The sequence below is a fragment of the Actinia tenebrosa genome, unplaced genomic scaffold, assembly GCF_029948245.1.
Source record: "Actinia tenebrosa isolate PJP-AT-01 unplaced genomic scaffold, QUT_ActTen_1.0 PGA_scaffold1__47_contigs__length_23844297, whole genome shotgun sequence".
NCBI lineage: Eukaryota > Metazoa > Cnidaria > Anthozoa > Actiniaria > Actiniidae > Actinia > Actinia tenebrosa.
The window spans coordinates 9,764,117-9,778,836 of NW_028292578.1; the positions used below are offsets into that span (position 1 = coordinate 9,764,117).

The 14,720-nt window shown below is 37.0% G+C and overlaps 2 protein-coding genes across 2 annotated transcripts; both read left to right on the forward strand.

Annotated features, from left to right (window-relative positions):
- The first annotated feature begins 62 nt into the window (after positions 1-62).
- On the forward strand, positions 63-6,280 carry LOC116288573 (cation-dependent mannose-6-phosphate receptor-like). Its single transcript, XM_031695376.2, has 7 exons — positions 63-395; positions 619-730; positions 2,371-2,507; positions 2,876-2,960; positions 4,144-4,217; positions 4,789-4,915; positions 5,588-6,280. The coding sequence occupies exons 1-7, from the start codon at positions 223-225 to the stop codon at positions 5,660-5,662; spliced, it is 783 nt and encodes a 260-aa protein (XP_031551236.1). The 5' UTR covers positions 63-222; the 3' UTR covers positions 5,663-6,280.
- Positions 6,281-8,499: 2,219 nt separating this feature from the next.
- On the forward strand, positions 8,500-14,338 carry LOC116288596 (uncharacterized). The gene is made up of 7 exons (XM_031695403.2): positions 8,500-8,663; positions 9,773-9,890; positions 10,954-11,090; positions 12,398-12,494; positions 12,940-13,007; positions 13,530-13,656; positions 14,264-14,338. Exons 1-7 carry the CDS (start codon positions 8,500-8,502, stop codon positions 14,336-14,338), a joined length of 786 nt encoding a protein of 261 aa, XP_031551263.1.
- The last annotated feature ends 382 nt before the right edge of the window (positions 14,339-14,720 follow it).

Here is a 14,720-nt window from a genome sequence, read left to right on the forward strand (position 1 = left end):
CCTAGTCTCCAGGGCCACCAGGAACGCAGGTAGCCCAAATGTAAAGTAGTGAAAAATAGGAAATCTTGGGTTTGTTTACTTGGTAAAAAGAAGCAGCGTTTTGAAGAGTTTACCCATGTAATAGGAAGATTATAGCCCCATACTGAACGAACCAAACTGCTGAACAAACTTGCCTCCTCAAGCAAGAATGCGGGCTTGGGTTCCCTGTGGATAAAGTGGAAAATGGCGGAAGAGAAGGTGCCTGTACTTGCTGTACTAGTTTGTACACTTTTATCGACCTTTTTACCGCCAGTCTTGTCTTTATCAAAATGTTCAATGATTGATGCATGCAAAGCCTCTACAGATAAAGGCAATATTAACTTGTGGCCTCTCATTGAAACAGGAAAACCTCCGAGGTATGAAACATAGCTCAGTTTTTGCAACTAGTTCTCTCGTGTTCCCAAGAACTTTTAAAAGTCAATTTGATAACTTTTCCTGTTAAAGCTAATCCGTCATACGTGTTATCATTTAGCTGTCATATGATGAATAGATGAAAGGAATTTGTCATTCGTTTCTAGTTCATTTAAATTGAAAAAAGTACAGTGATAATTTTTTTTTTTTTTTTTTTGTGCGGCGCAGGTTTAGCAATATCAAGGAAGAAAAAAATAAAGATAATACTTACTCTTGGAACCCTTGCAACCCTTGGACAGAAAATGCATCATCTGGAACTAATGAATGTAAAGATGTAGCAGTAAGTGTACTTGATATATATTATATTCAACAGCTTTAGCACAGGAAAAAAACCGGATTCCAAAATTGGGAATTTGTTGGGAATTTCCTTGAATTCCCATCCAATTCCCAGAGAGAACGAAATTGGGAACGTGGCACTGATTCCCAATGTTAGTTTGTTGGGAATTTTGTTTTTCTATTGCATATTAGAAGGAAATTCCCAACAATAAATCCCAACGTTGGTGTTCAAATTGGGAATTCAAGGTAATTCCCAACAATTCCCAATTTGGGAATCCAGTTTTTTTCCTGTGTAATCATGGGAGTGAGAGACAATATATGTTGACTGTTTCCCATGATAAACAGTTTGCTGTTCAAACACCTAAATGAAGATGTTGGGTACAAAAATATGAATGATCCTTTGTCATCACCACCTACCAGTGAGTGACCATCACATTCACTTTCATTTTCACCATCACTGTCACTATCACCATCTGAATTTTACTATCACTGTCACTATCACCATCAATGGCTATCACCATTACTGTCACTATTAACATTACCTTCACCTTCACCATCACTGTCACTATCACCATTTGATATACATATCACCATCACTGACTATCACCATTACTGTCACTATCACCATCTGACTTTTACTTTTACTGTCACTTAATCAACATCTGATGTACATATCACCATCAATGACTAGCACCATTACTGTCACTATTAACATTACCTTCACCATCACTGTCACTATTACTGTACCATTAGCTTCACCATCACTGTCACTATTACTTTACCATTGCCTTCACCATCACTGTTACTATTACCATTACCTTCACCATCACTGTCACTATTACCATTACCTTCACTATCACTGTCACTATTACCACTACCTTCCTAATCACTGTCACTATCACTATTATTACCATTACCTTTACAATCACCATCAGTAATACTGTCAGTATTGCGATTCACTAAATAGTCTCTCGTATTTTTGAGTCAACAATATTTTCTGGTATTTTCTTTTCAAAATTAAGGTTTCTGATTGGCCAATGCACGACAAAAAGGAAAGCCTGAGGGCGAGCACGTCAAATTTGTATGCTTGTTGTTTGTACCATAGTGCGCCCTTGTAAGGAGAATTTGGCTTTTAATCACCAAGAATCGGTCAGTTTTTTTCCTTTTTTGTGTTAAATTCTTTAGAATCATGATGCAAAACTAATTACGATTTTGAGAGACAATACCAAGAAATATTGACAGTGTTGGAAGAAAATATATTCGGTATTGGGCTCCGTCGCTTCTCGACTCCACCCAACACTGAATATATTTTCTCCCAACTAGCCATCAATATTTCATGATTTTGTCGTCTCAAAATCGTAATTAGTTTATACTATTACCATTACCTTCACAAACACCATCACCATCACTTTCACTTTTGCCATTACCTTCACCATCAATATCAGTATTGCCATTACCTTCACCATCACCATCACTGTTACATACCATTACCATTACAAGCACTACTACCATCATGAAGTGATATCATCATCCACCATCATTGTTAAAGCTTTTTTGGCATCACCATCATGATAACCATCACTTTATTGTTTTCCAAAGTATTCCCATTGTGTAGGTATTAATACTATTGTGGCTTGTTTTTAGGTTTGTTTGCTCCATGTTAATTCAGGAGAAACCTTATATTATGGCGTAGGAAAAGCTAACACTACTAGATTTCAACTTGACGGTGGTACTGGCGATTGTTCTATTACATATACTGGTCATTTCATATCCCTAGCAACGTAAGCTATGGCAAACACTGAATATTCACTGGTATTCTTAGCTTGCAAAGAGTTACATAATTGTGTACTTTTCAAGCCAACAGATATCCTCTTTTGTTTGTTTGTTTATTTGTTTGTTTGTTTGTTTGTTTGTTTGTTTATTTGTTTATTTGTTTGTTCGTTTTGTTATTTGTTCTTATTTAAACAGATTTTCTTACTTTTACAATAATTCCTCATGAACCCCACAATGTTTTGCCACAAAAGTATACATTTTTCGAAAGCCAAACAAACGCATTCCTCAGAGAGATATCAAAATTAATATCAGATAACAGATATCATCCTGCCTTTATTACAAATTGGAATATTGATTTAGTCATCTTTTATGATAGGCAAGTACAAATAAACTTGAACTGCAATGAAGACGAAGAAGGAAGAATAGATGAATTTATCCATTCACAAGACTCTGAAATAATTGTGAGTATAAGTATGTGTAATGGGACTCCATGCTGTCCAATTAAGAAATAATTGGACGAGGAAAATTCCGAGGACTTCCAAAATTGGATGAGGCCATAGGTCGAGTCCAATTTGGCAGTCAGAGGAATTTTTCAAGTCGAATTATTTCTTGATTGGGGAGCATGAAATCCCATTACCTATTAATTATATAGCTGCCTAATTAATCCCATATCAAAAGACCTGTCCAATTAAGAAAATAATTGGACAGTTACCTATATGGGATTAATGAGAAGCTGTATAATTATGTACCTAATACTAAACGTAATTATACATACCCAAATTGGTGGCTATTGGGTACTTACTTTGGTTGCTATTGGGTACTTAATTTGGGTATCAGTAAATTGTCGGTAGTCTAACTATTGGTAGCAGGTATCAGTAGGCTGTTAGATGTAGGATGTTGGTAGGTTAATAGTACAGTATGCTATTGGTTGATACCCTCCAATGTCAGGGTCATGCTGTTGATTATTGCCATGAGTATTATTAGGTGTGCATATCTACCTGATTCAGAAATGATTGAGCCAACCCTATGTCCCTGTGTTGAAGTTTGTCACATTCATTAAAAAATGCCTATCATCTGTTAAAAGGGCACTGGTCATTTTGCACAAATGCGTTTTCGCACAAGTTGAAAATGCATTTATAAAACTGCTTTAGACAACCACAAATAAATGTCAAGGGGCCAGACATAACACTCAGACAGTCCTTCTAGAGCCCTGCCTAAACGAGAAAACATGTTTACTGCATGTATGCATCCTTGATGTTTCCCAGTTTAGCTAAGTGTGACCAGAAAATTGCAATGTGACAAATGTTGTTTCAAAGAAGCAAAACATGTTTCTGCAGTGTGGCAGAAAAATTTCCTATTTACATGCTTCATGGAAACATGTCTCATCATTTAGCCAGGGTTTAAGGAAACACGGTCAGGGGTGGTATTTGATTACAACAAGACAATAGGATACAACTAGTGATGGTATTTTTTAATATTCACGTTAACATGTTTCCACGGTGTGAGTAACATAACAGTTAAGATGTCGGTAAGTGGGTGATAACGTATTAATGAGTGGTCAGCTGTATTGTTTATAATAGCTTACCTTACAACCACACATATATATTTTTTATTCAGTCATTTTTTTTTTCTTTTGTTCATCAGAAAGCAACATTACATTCTAAATATGCTTGTCCTCTAAACAAGAACCTTAGCACTGGATCAGTACTGCTTATCATGTAGGTGTTTAGTTTACAAATTAAGTTGTGGGCTAAGCCCACAAGAAAACATAGATCAAGGCTGGCCATGAAATACATAATTGGTGTAAATTCTTGCTACTATTGATGGCTAATTGTTTTAATGAATACTCCAGTTTTGAGTTCGTGGTTTCTCAGTTAGCCTCAGTTCTCTTGCTCAAAACTCTTTTATTGCACAACACATTTTTATTGTTGCAAAAAATAAAGAGTAAACAGAGTTTTTGCTTTGTGCAACAGTGCAGATTTGTTGCATGCAGTTGTAATATGAACAACATTAATTTTGCTCTGCAGCTTACAGCTTGCATGATTTTGTTGCCCATATTGCTTTACCTTTAGTCCAATTATAACCATATTACCCCTTGCTTATTGTCTCGGCACAGTCAAACACTTAAGTATTTTTGAGACTTTATTTTTGAATGTTGTATCTGATCATATAATATTTTGTTTAAAGGGAGTATAATCAATTGATTTTTGGTTACATAGGAAAAAAGTGTTGAACTTCAAAACTTGATATTTGTTTTTGTTATTGATGTTACAAATACCATGCATGCAGTTTTTTCAGTGTGTTGGTGATCTATTTGCTGGGCGGGATGCTATTTCTTAAAGTGACCAGAGGAGCTAGAGGGAAGGAGCTGTTGCCTAATTACCCCTTTTGGTCTGATCTATTCATGCTTATGCAGGTAATTATCCTTTCGTACTATAATTATATATATATTATTATCATTATCTCTGACCCCTAAGGGGCTCTTCCATTAGCAGGAGTGTAGCCAGAATTTTCCAAAGGGGGAGGGGGCAAATCACAAAAATTGTCATTTTGTTTGCGTCCCTGAAATGCCAAAACAACTTTATTTTACAAAAATATAAAAACTGACATTACAGTTTGTGTTTTTTAATACAATTCTATACTTCTAAGCTGGCAATAGTCTTCCAACAATTATAGACATAAAATATACTGCCCCCTACTGCTTCTTCGATCTATGAAAACCAAGTGCAAAATACAAAAAATGTGAAATGGGCATGTAGTAAGGAAATTGTAATAAGTAACTATGTAACTGACTGGTCATAAAGTAAACTTTTTAAACAGGGGGGGTGCATCATACAATTTTGAAATTCTTAAAAGTGGTGGGCTGTCTACTTGGCCAGAAAAAAAAGAGCTCCTTGGACTCCAGTGTTAAGCCCTCCTCCCCCCATCCCCTCCACCCCCTTTACTTTATGACCAGTTCCTAAGGGTGTTATATTTGACAGTTAATCAAGAGACTTTTTACAAAAGAAGAACTAGTCATCTGAAAATCCATTGTGTCATTGCGTAAATGTCTCCATATAACCCAGTTAAAATACTTTTGGATTTTTAGGAAGGTTGTGTTTTTACCGTTGACAAAGTAAAGGGACTTTGTGGAGGCAGAAGTACTGGTTACCAGAGTATTTGATCTCAATAGTAGCCAGCCTTTTGAGTTTGAAAAAGGCAGTCTTAATGCAGGTAGGATAGTAAAATGACAAAGAAAGAATCAGGGTTCTTATTATGATATTTTTAAAATGAATTGAATGTTATTTAGGATAATTTACACTTTTAAATACCTTGTGGTGATTCAAATTTGTGTGATTTATACTCAACACGGTTCTGACACGGTTCTGATTGGACAAGAGGAGACTTACAGTTAAATCCCAAATTGTACTCTGTAGAGCCCCAATCAAGTTGCTCAATTTTGTTGAGCGTATTATAACCAAAAAATCACACAATCTTCTCATACAATTCAGAATTTATAGATACTTGTGATGTTTTGAAAGTTCTCAAATTGAAAACTTTCAAAAACATAAATTCCGAATTGTACTTAAGATCTTGCAATTTCCTATACTAATGTATATTTAAAGATTTTCGAGTCATTCTTAATAACGGGCGTGGAATTATACAGTGATTGAGAGTAAAGTTGTAATAATAATAAATACATGTTTTTAAGGTTTAATACTATTTTTTAAATGAAAATGCCACTTCTTACATAAAAATTAGAAATTTTGAGATCAGTTAAAAACTAGTTATACTGAAAATGTGATATTTTATCAAAGTTATAAAAATTATAGATTATAATTAATGATAATTTTTTTAAATAAATGAAATAATATTCAACCATAATTTGTGATTAGAATAGACTGCAAGCACTATATCTCCTGGGGGGGGGGGGGGGGTGGTACTCCCATATATGGACTATACAGGGATTTCCTGTCATATTCAGGGTTTCTACTTTGGTATTGACTGAAACTGGTTATTGTGGTCGTCAAAAAAAAAAAACAATATGCAAGCTGACATGATGGCCAATATGATAATTGAAACAGGAACTCAGTGCAATTAATTATATCTTTTGTCATAAACAGGGTCTACAAATTTGAGTTTTTTTGTCATAAACAGGGTACCCCTTTCAGAATCCCAGCGGAACACCCCTACCCAAATCTTGGCAGAGTACCCCCCTGGGCTATATCTGTTAAATAGTACTGTACAACATGACTACCAGGGGATTTGTCATAAAATAAAGGGGGAGGGGTGGGGTGAACAGGGGTTGGGCCACACAATTTTGTATTTCTTAAAAGGGATGGGCTGTCTATGAAACTGTACATTAGGGGTGGGTCATTTTTTCATTTCCTGCATGGAAACTCAGGGGGGCCTGATTTTTTCGACCTCTTCTTATACTGAGCCAGCTAAAAAAAGAGCTCTTTCAAATCCAGTTTCAAGCCGACCACCCTTTACTTTATGACCAGTCCCTTAGTTAAAAAACTGCTGTACTGATGAAACTTTGCTTTGGGTTGTAGTTTCAATGCTTTTCTTGTGTTCTCTTAGCCTTCTCCGCAGCCGTCATTAGTTTCAGTCTCAGATCCACTGACACTGCAGAGGAGACTAGTGTTCTCTCGGCATCCTGTATGCTTTGATTAGAGTAACAGACATGGAAAACTGTTTTATTTTTTGATAACAATAATGGTCTATGTTACGACCAGGTTTAAAATGGAAGGGTTGTTTGCTTTGCAATTAGCCTGAGTAGCATCCTTCAATGACTTCAAGAGTATTGAGAACCACTATGCAGGTTAGCTTTGCAATAATTGCTGTCATAGAGTAATATTAATTTAATATTAAAGAGTTTTTAATTGTTATGCATTTTTGGTGGGTTTTATTTATTTTTTTCTGTTTTGAAAATCACAAATTGTACTCCCCTAAAGGCTCAGGCTTGTCCAATTTTAAAAACTTTCAAAACATCAATCCTACCTATCAATTGCAAATTGTACTGGAGATCGTGTGATTTCCTATACAAACCCACCATCATGTGTGTCAATTGATTCACTTATGCTTCTCCCCTGTGTGTCTTTTTTTCCTCTCAGTTCTGTGTTTTTCCTCCCTGCAGGAATATCAATTTGATTTTTTTTTTTTTTTTTGGAAATTCAATCTGGTGTGGAATAAGCTCCCAAAATGATCATGTAAAATCAATTGCATTTGTGTTTGTCTGTTTATTGTTATTTTGTGATTGGTTTTTTGTTAATTCTTTTTTTCCACTCTGAAAATGATTGTCAAACTGGGGCTGACTAGAAAGTACAAGTTAAAAAATATATATGAGGATGTGAGGGTTTCCTTGACTTATACTTCATACTATGCTCGGTTTCAGCCGTGACGTTGCCATTGGTTGCACTGAAACCACCAAGGCTGGTAATCAAGCCTAGGTTCCTACTGTTTTCCTGTTGATTTTGAGAGAGTTCTCTCCCCTCCCCTCCCCTCCCCTGCAATTTCATTAAAAAGAATCCCTTGCTGTGTGTCAAAGGTCAGCTATCATTTCGAACACTCTCCTACTGATATCTCGGTAACAATTCCCCCTCCCCTCCCCTCCCTTGCCCTGCAATATCAGCACATAGATCTCTTGTATGTCAAATGTCAGCTATTGTTCTGAACTACTAGTCCAACTCGTTACTTGTTATCACAAGTCCACGGGGACAAACGATTTGAACACCTTCCCCTACCCTCCCCTCCCTTGCCCTGCAATATCAGCACATAGATCTCTTGTATGTTAAATGTCAGCTATTATTCTAAACTACTAGTCCAACTCGTTGTTATCGCAAGTCAACGGGGTCAAACGATTTGAACACCTTCCCCTACCCTCCCCTCCCTTCCAGTGATTTACCTTCATTGAGACCCCTGGCTGTGCGGTGAAATAATTACTGGTAAATAGTCATATGCCTACAACAGTCCAAGAACACTAGCTCAGTACTGACCACCACTTTAAGTTTATTAGGCATGTACACTAGTTATAGCCAAGTACTTCGTGTTTTAGTACTCTGCTTTCTTCTCGTCACTTGCCGGACCTTTGAATACTGCAAGAAAATCGATGCAGCGAAATGCGAGACCGACGAAGGGACCATAGACCTGTGGAAGCTTGCTCGAAGTGATGGACAACCCAAGTAAGTCTCAAATTTATCAAACTACATCTGGATATGTTTATTTGTATTACAACAATTATTTGGCCATGACCCATTGCGTGTAGGGTCGCACCTGTAGTATAACCGAGGCGACCTAAAGTCATTGACCTAGAGGTCTACGAAGAAAACATTTCGAGTCTTATTTTAATAGTTGCGAAATATGTAGAACTCTTGTGGTGGTATTTATTCTGTGGTCCCAAATAACTATGTGTGACTACAAAGAGCTAAAAGAGCGATAAGTAAAAAAATATAATATTAGCATTTTATAGTGGGGTTCCTATATATTTTAAATATCTCAATGCGCTTTACATTTTTATAACCAGTGGATGACTTTACGGGCTGCGTATTAAGGCGCATAGTTAATAGAGGGACTCGAGTCCCCTTTTGTTTCAATATTGAAATCTGTATGAATCAGTCAGTACACGTTAGTGTATATCATAGTTTTAGTTTTGAATATAGAATGTCTCGCGCTGTGTTGGTCGACCGACCAGTGATTAAGACCAACTCAAAGACTACCCAAGTGCACCAAAGTGATAAATTTAGCTTCACTTTTATATTTATATTTTGTTTAGTTTTGGATTAGTGGTTTGTCTGAAATGATTGTCATTTTGCATACGTATAGCGAGTGTCAGCAGAATGTACCGCCGGTGAAAGTCTGAACAGTTGTCAATCAAAGATCTATTATAGATTAACATTCTTACTAAGGGGAAGCCCTCCCCCTTTTGCTCAGTAAGAAATTCATCAAAATTAAGAGATCTGCGGACCCTTCGAAGGTTTCAAATTTTTAATAACGACCCTCCCATCCGAACCCCAGCAGCCCCGCCCCCCAATAAAAAACGTGCCTTCCCTAACAGGGAGTAACTTTTAGACCTATTCATCAAAAAAACAAATTTTGACCCTCTACAAAACTCGAGTTCAATTTTTTACTCATGACCGTCCCCTTTGTAGCCCTAGCCCTCCCCTCCCCCAATAAAAACATACATTCTATAGGCGACAAGCGACGATGTAGCATCAAACCTTCCAACGACCATGGCCATACCATACTAACTAGTAGATCTATAGCACCCTCTCACAATTCAATCTCTATTTAGATTCAAGGATATACCAGACAATAAAGTGTCAAACCAGTACTACAGTTTCAACCCCGGGAAGTCCTGGTCCGACACGAGGAGACAAACAGGCGATTTTAACTCCTGTCAAAATATTGCCGTAAGTATCAAAATAACACTTATTTTTTAACGCCCGTCGTGCGGGTTAACGCCCTGATTTTTACAAAGGTCTTTCATTGCAGCGTTGAAATAAACGGATATTCTTCATTAAATGGACCGCTAGTTGGACGGTAGTAAAATTCCTTATTGTAAAAACAATCTTCTATTCAGGGGATACGTTTTATTAAGCGGGCACCTGATAAGATCCCGAAGGTTTAATAGAGGTACCGCTTTATATAGAGCGTAATTACTGAATTCTTTTTCGCTGGGGAAGGAAGGCATTTCCCCCTTTAATTCGAGGCCGAATTACTAGGTCGTGGTTGTATTTTTGATCTGGTTATCGTACCCTCTATATACCCTCGTACCCTCCAGCTGTCCACGGTTTCTAGTTGAGCTGGCTCATTTTTTTCGCGACTTGAAGTTGTGAAAGGCTTGTATGGCACTCTTCTTCAGTCGTTTCATCTAAGGCTCGTAATTTACCTATTACGCATCGTACCCTCTATATGTTCCTTCGTGTTCTTGGAGTTTTTCTAAATGAAACTCGAGTGAAATTCATCCTTAATTTCGATCAGCACCATCGTGCAATTAAACTAATTTTCGTTAACTTGCGAAACAAAAGGTTGAAAAAAAGAATGTGTAAGAGCCAAATAGACTTAAAAGAAAACAATGAAAATATTATCTGCAAACCTCTATTAGTCTCTTCAAGTCCATTCCTATTCCTTGATTGCAAGTTACGTCATCACGGTCATGTTGGCGCCAAAAGATTTCTTATTAGCATCCACTATTAACGGCACCACCATGGCCGCCATGTTTTTGTCTTTTGACTCTTAATATTGCTTGCAATCCATCAATAGAGGTTTTGCTTTTCACCTGATGGCAGCCATGTTAGATGGCAGGAACAATACAATTCTTTTACATAACAAAGAATTCAAATACCGAGAGTTAAAGGGACTTCATTGTTCTGCCATCTAACCACAGGCAGCCCAGGCTGTATTTTTGACGTGGGCACGTGATGGTGCAAAACCTCTATTGTAATTATGAACCATGCATTGGTTATCTTTTAGGCATGCATGCGCTATAGCTCTTCTTCAGCTGGCGACAGCATATATGCCAACATTGGTACCCAGTCCAGTGTAGACTTTATCCATAATCCATCTGATGGTACATGTACGATGAGTCTGAAAGGACAATATTTGAGCACGTGAGTAAAAGTTGGCCATGCACCTGGAAAATAGTCCTCTTCGCAGTTTCCTGCGCCATCTTGAATGGTAACCGTTTGATGACCTTGCGATGATGGAGACCTGGCCATTATTCATATGTCACCGGCGTTCTCCCTTCGATGCCCAGGCACGGTTACCATTCAAGACGGCGCACTGCGAAAAGGACTATTTTCCAGGTGCTCGTAAAAATATGTATGTATATTGTCAGAGAACACACCCTTGCTATTAATTAGGGGATTTAAAATCTGCAAAATGATCTACGACGGCGACGACAACCGGATGTGTGAATAATTTTTCTTTGGGGTTCTGTTTATTGCAGATTTCATTCAAAACATTGTCAGTAAAGTTAACTCATCCACAGGGAAGACAGACTTTGAAGGTGCGAAACCCCAAAACGAAGTAATTTACACTTCCAGTTGACGTCGCCGTCGTAGATCTTTTGCAAACCTAATTGACCTAATTCACTATGACATCACTGCTTGTTTATGTCGGGGATAGAATCGGCAAATCCAATAGAAAATTCAACAAAATTTGTTCCTAGCGAAACCATTTAATCTAAAATGGCCTGGTTTTCAGATATGATATGTGTTAATATGTACTAAAAAATATTCTGAGCGTTTGCTGACTATTCTACTTCTCTTCGTGGAATGATACGGGATTTAGAACAATTTTCGGTGAATTTGCGTAGATTTGACCCCGTCCGACGACCATGATCCTTTGCGTTTAAACAATAGATTGTTGAAGATTGTTTTGATGTGACGTCATAGTGAAATAGGGCAATTTACGGTGACAGAGACTAGGCGTTTTTCACGCCCGCTAACTCAAATGGTTAAGATATGGCGGTAAAGAAACGACGCGTACAGTCCACACAGCCCTAGAAGGTCTTGTCCTATTGAGTTAAAAAAAAAAAAACAGATAAAGCTGCCTTTACTAAGCTAGAAATAATGTGAATAAATCCTTCTGTCTCCTCTTTTACCCCGACGAAGGACTAGCGTCCGAAACGTCAGTAAGTTGTTTCATCTTTTCACGGTGTATAATTTACCTTTTCATCATTACTGTTTCATTAGAAACACCGACGCAGCTCACACTAGTTTTTAGCTAGTTATATCCTTCTGTCTCTCTGTCTATTTTGATCGAATAAGCACTAATTTGACAGCACGTGATTTACGTTGACGCCGAATGCCATCCGTCAGTTCGTTGTTTTCTCAACGAAACTGATAATTCTTATCCTGGATAAAGTTTGCTAAAGTGTGTGTAAGGAATTTGTCATCGTTTTTTTTTCCTTCAGAAATACTAAGACGCTGATTACAATTATCTGCAACGAAGAAGAAGAAGGCAAGCTTGATCTGTTTGTTGCTGATGAGAGGTCTGGATCATGGACCTACGTAAGTTTTTACTGACGGGAAAAAGAAATGTCCATTATTGAAAAAAGGGGTGAGGTAGCGATAGACTTTGTTGGGCCTCTCTCTTGATTCAAGCGTTTGCTTCGGCCATTCAAATAGTAGGATATCTCCGCCTTTACCGTACCATAGTTTCTCTTTTTATTCAATATAGACCATTTTCTCAAGGTTTCGTGCGCATCCAAATTTAAGAAACTTGACGGGCCATAATACCAGAACAGGAGCTTTATGATGAGTATTATCATGCCTTGCTATGAATTTTTTTCCGATAAGAATTCATAAAATTGATTATTCTCCTCTTTAAATATAAAACTGGCTTCTCAATTTTACTGAATTTCCTTTTTTCAGTTTTGTGGCCCGTCAAGTTGGGTGCGCACGCAACCTTGAAAAAAACGTGGTTCAAATCGCTTTCTTTTTCCTATTTCTCCAGACATCAACTCTTCAGACAAAGCATGCCTGTTTTTCTCCCTTGAGTATCGGATCAATTATTTTGATCACGTAAGTATTATATCTTTATATCAATACTATACGCCTATAATCTTACTGCACCAGCAAACTCTCCAAATATGAAATTTTCCATTATTGCGCGATAATTCCTAAGATATCGATCACAAGACAATAAGGGAGGCTTCATAATATTTTAGCCTTAACATTTCAGCCAAAAACAAAATACAACATGTGGGCTTGTAACTGGAAAGGGGTGGGCGGGAGAAATAAAATAGCTTTTATGTAAACCATGAGTAAAATAATGATGTTTTTTAAATACTGTTTCTATGAACCAGTTCAATTTTGTATATTTAATTTAAGCCTTAATAGACGTCACACTTATTAGCATATTGGAAGTATAAACCTTCATAACTTAGATACGCATCATTGAAATCAAGAAATATTTTACCATTCAACTATTTACTTCGTGTAAAATCAGTACGGAAAGTATTGTCAAAGGGTTCATGTGCACTTTAAGGTCCTTTAAGGTTACCAGCATAGGTTACAGTTACTTTATTGTTTGTTTATCTGTAGATTTGTGTCGGTTGTTGTGGTGTACTTCGTGGCAGGGATCGTGTTTAACAAGTTCAAGAGAGGAGCTAGTGGAAAGGATATTTGTCCTAATTATGGTTTCTGGTCAGATTTGCCGTTTCTCGTCAAGGTAAACAACCAATAATTGATGGTTATTTAAAGGCGATTATTGAATATTATTAATTTGTTTGATGGCAATTTAATCATTTGACGAGAATTATTTAAGGCCATTATTTAAGCAATATAAGGCGCGCGCGCATGTCTCTGTACCGTGATATAAGCTAATCTCGTACCCAGAGTCTGCGTTTCTTCTGGCCTGCGGCGAAGAACGAGGGCTCTGGAATAATCAATTTTTTGAGACCAGGATTCCTTGGACTTCCGGTATAAGTGCGCATGCATTCAAAGCCTTGCCAAAATAAATCAAAAGTATGTTCGCGATTCCTAATTTTTATTTTGATCGAAAGCATAAACATAGAACCCTTTTTGAAGACATGATTTTCATTTATATTTCACTTCCGGAAAATTGCGCATGCGCCAAAGATGGATTATGCCAGAGCCAGGTATGTACTTCATGTATCATTCTTCGCCGCAGGCCAGAAGAAACTCAGGCTCTGGGTGCGAGATTGGATATACCGTAAGCACGATGTGAGCTATAGAGCACGAGAGATGAGAGCCATTTGATGATGTTTATTTAATCAGTGTCATCATTTTATTATTATTATTCTGTTTTCTGACAGGATGGTATTGTGTTTTCAGTCCAGACATGTCGAAGTAAGGTTTCTGGTAGGAAGGAAGATTACGCTTCTATATAACTAGATTAGTTATAATATTGATATTTTTATGCATTACTATTTTCAAAACGTTCTGCTGTATCTATACGCGCCTTAATCTTTAGCCAGTATTTTTACCTTTTTTTTTTTTTTTTTTGAATTGTCGCTGTTTTGCAATTTTGAAACTACATTCCTCGCCAATTAATCCTACAAAGAAAAGTTTCTTTCTTATCACGATTCTGGAACTACTAAATTTTTAATTTAGAAAATGATTATTATCGACATTCACGACATGCAAGTTTAATTTCCGCAATTTCAATTTCATATAATTCAATTTTGTCCAAATTAATTTGGAAGTATTTAAAAGAAAATTCAAGAGGACCAGTATTTTAAAAATTTAATATTTTAGTATTAGAAAGGACTA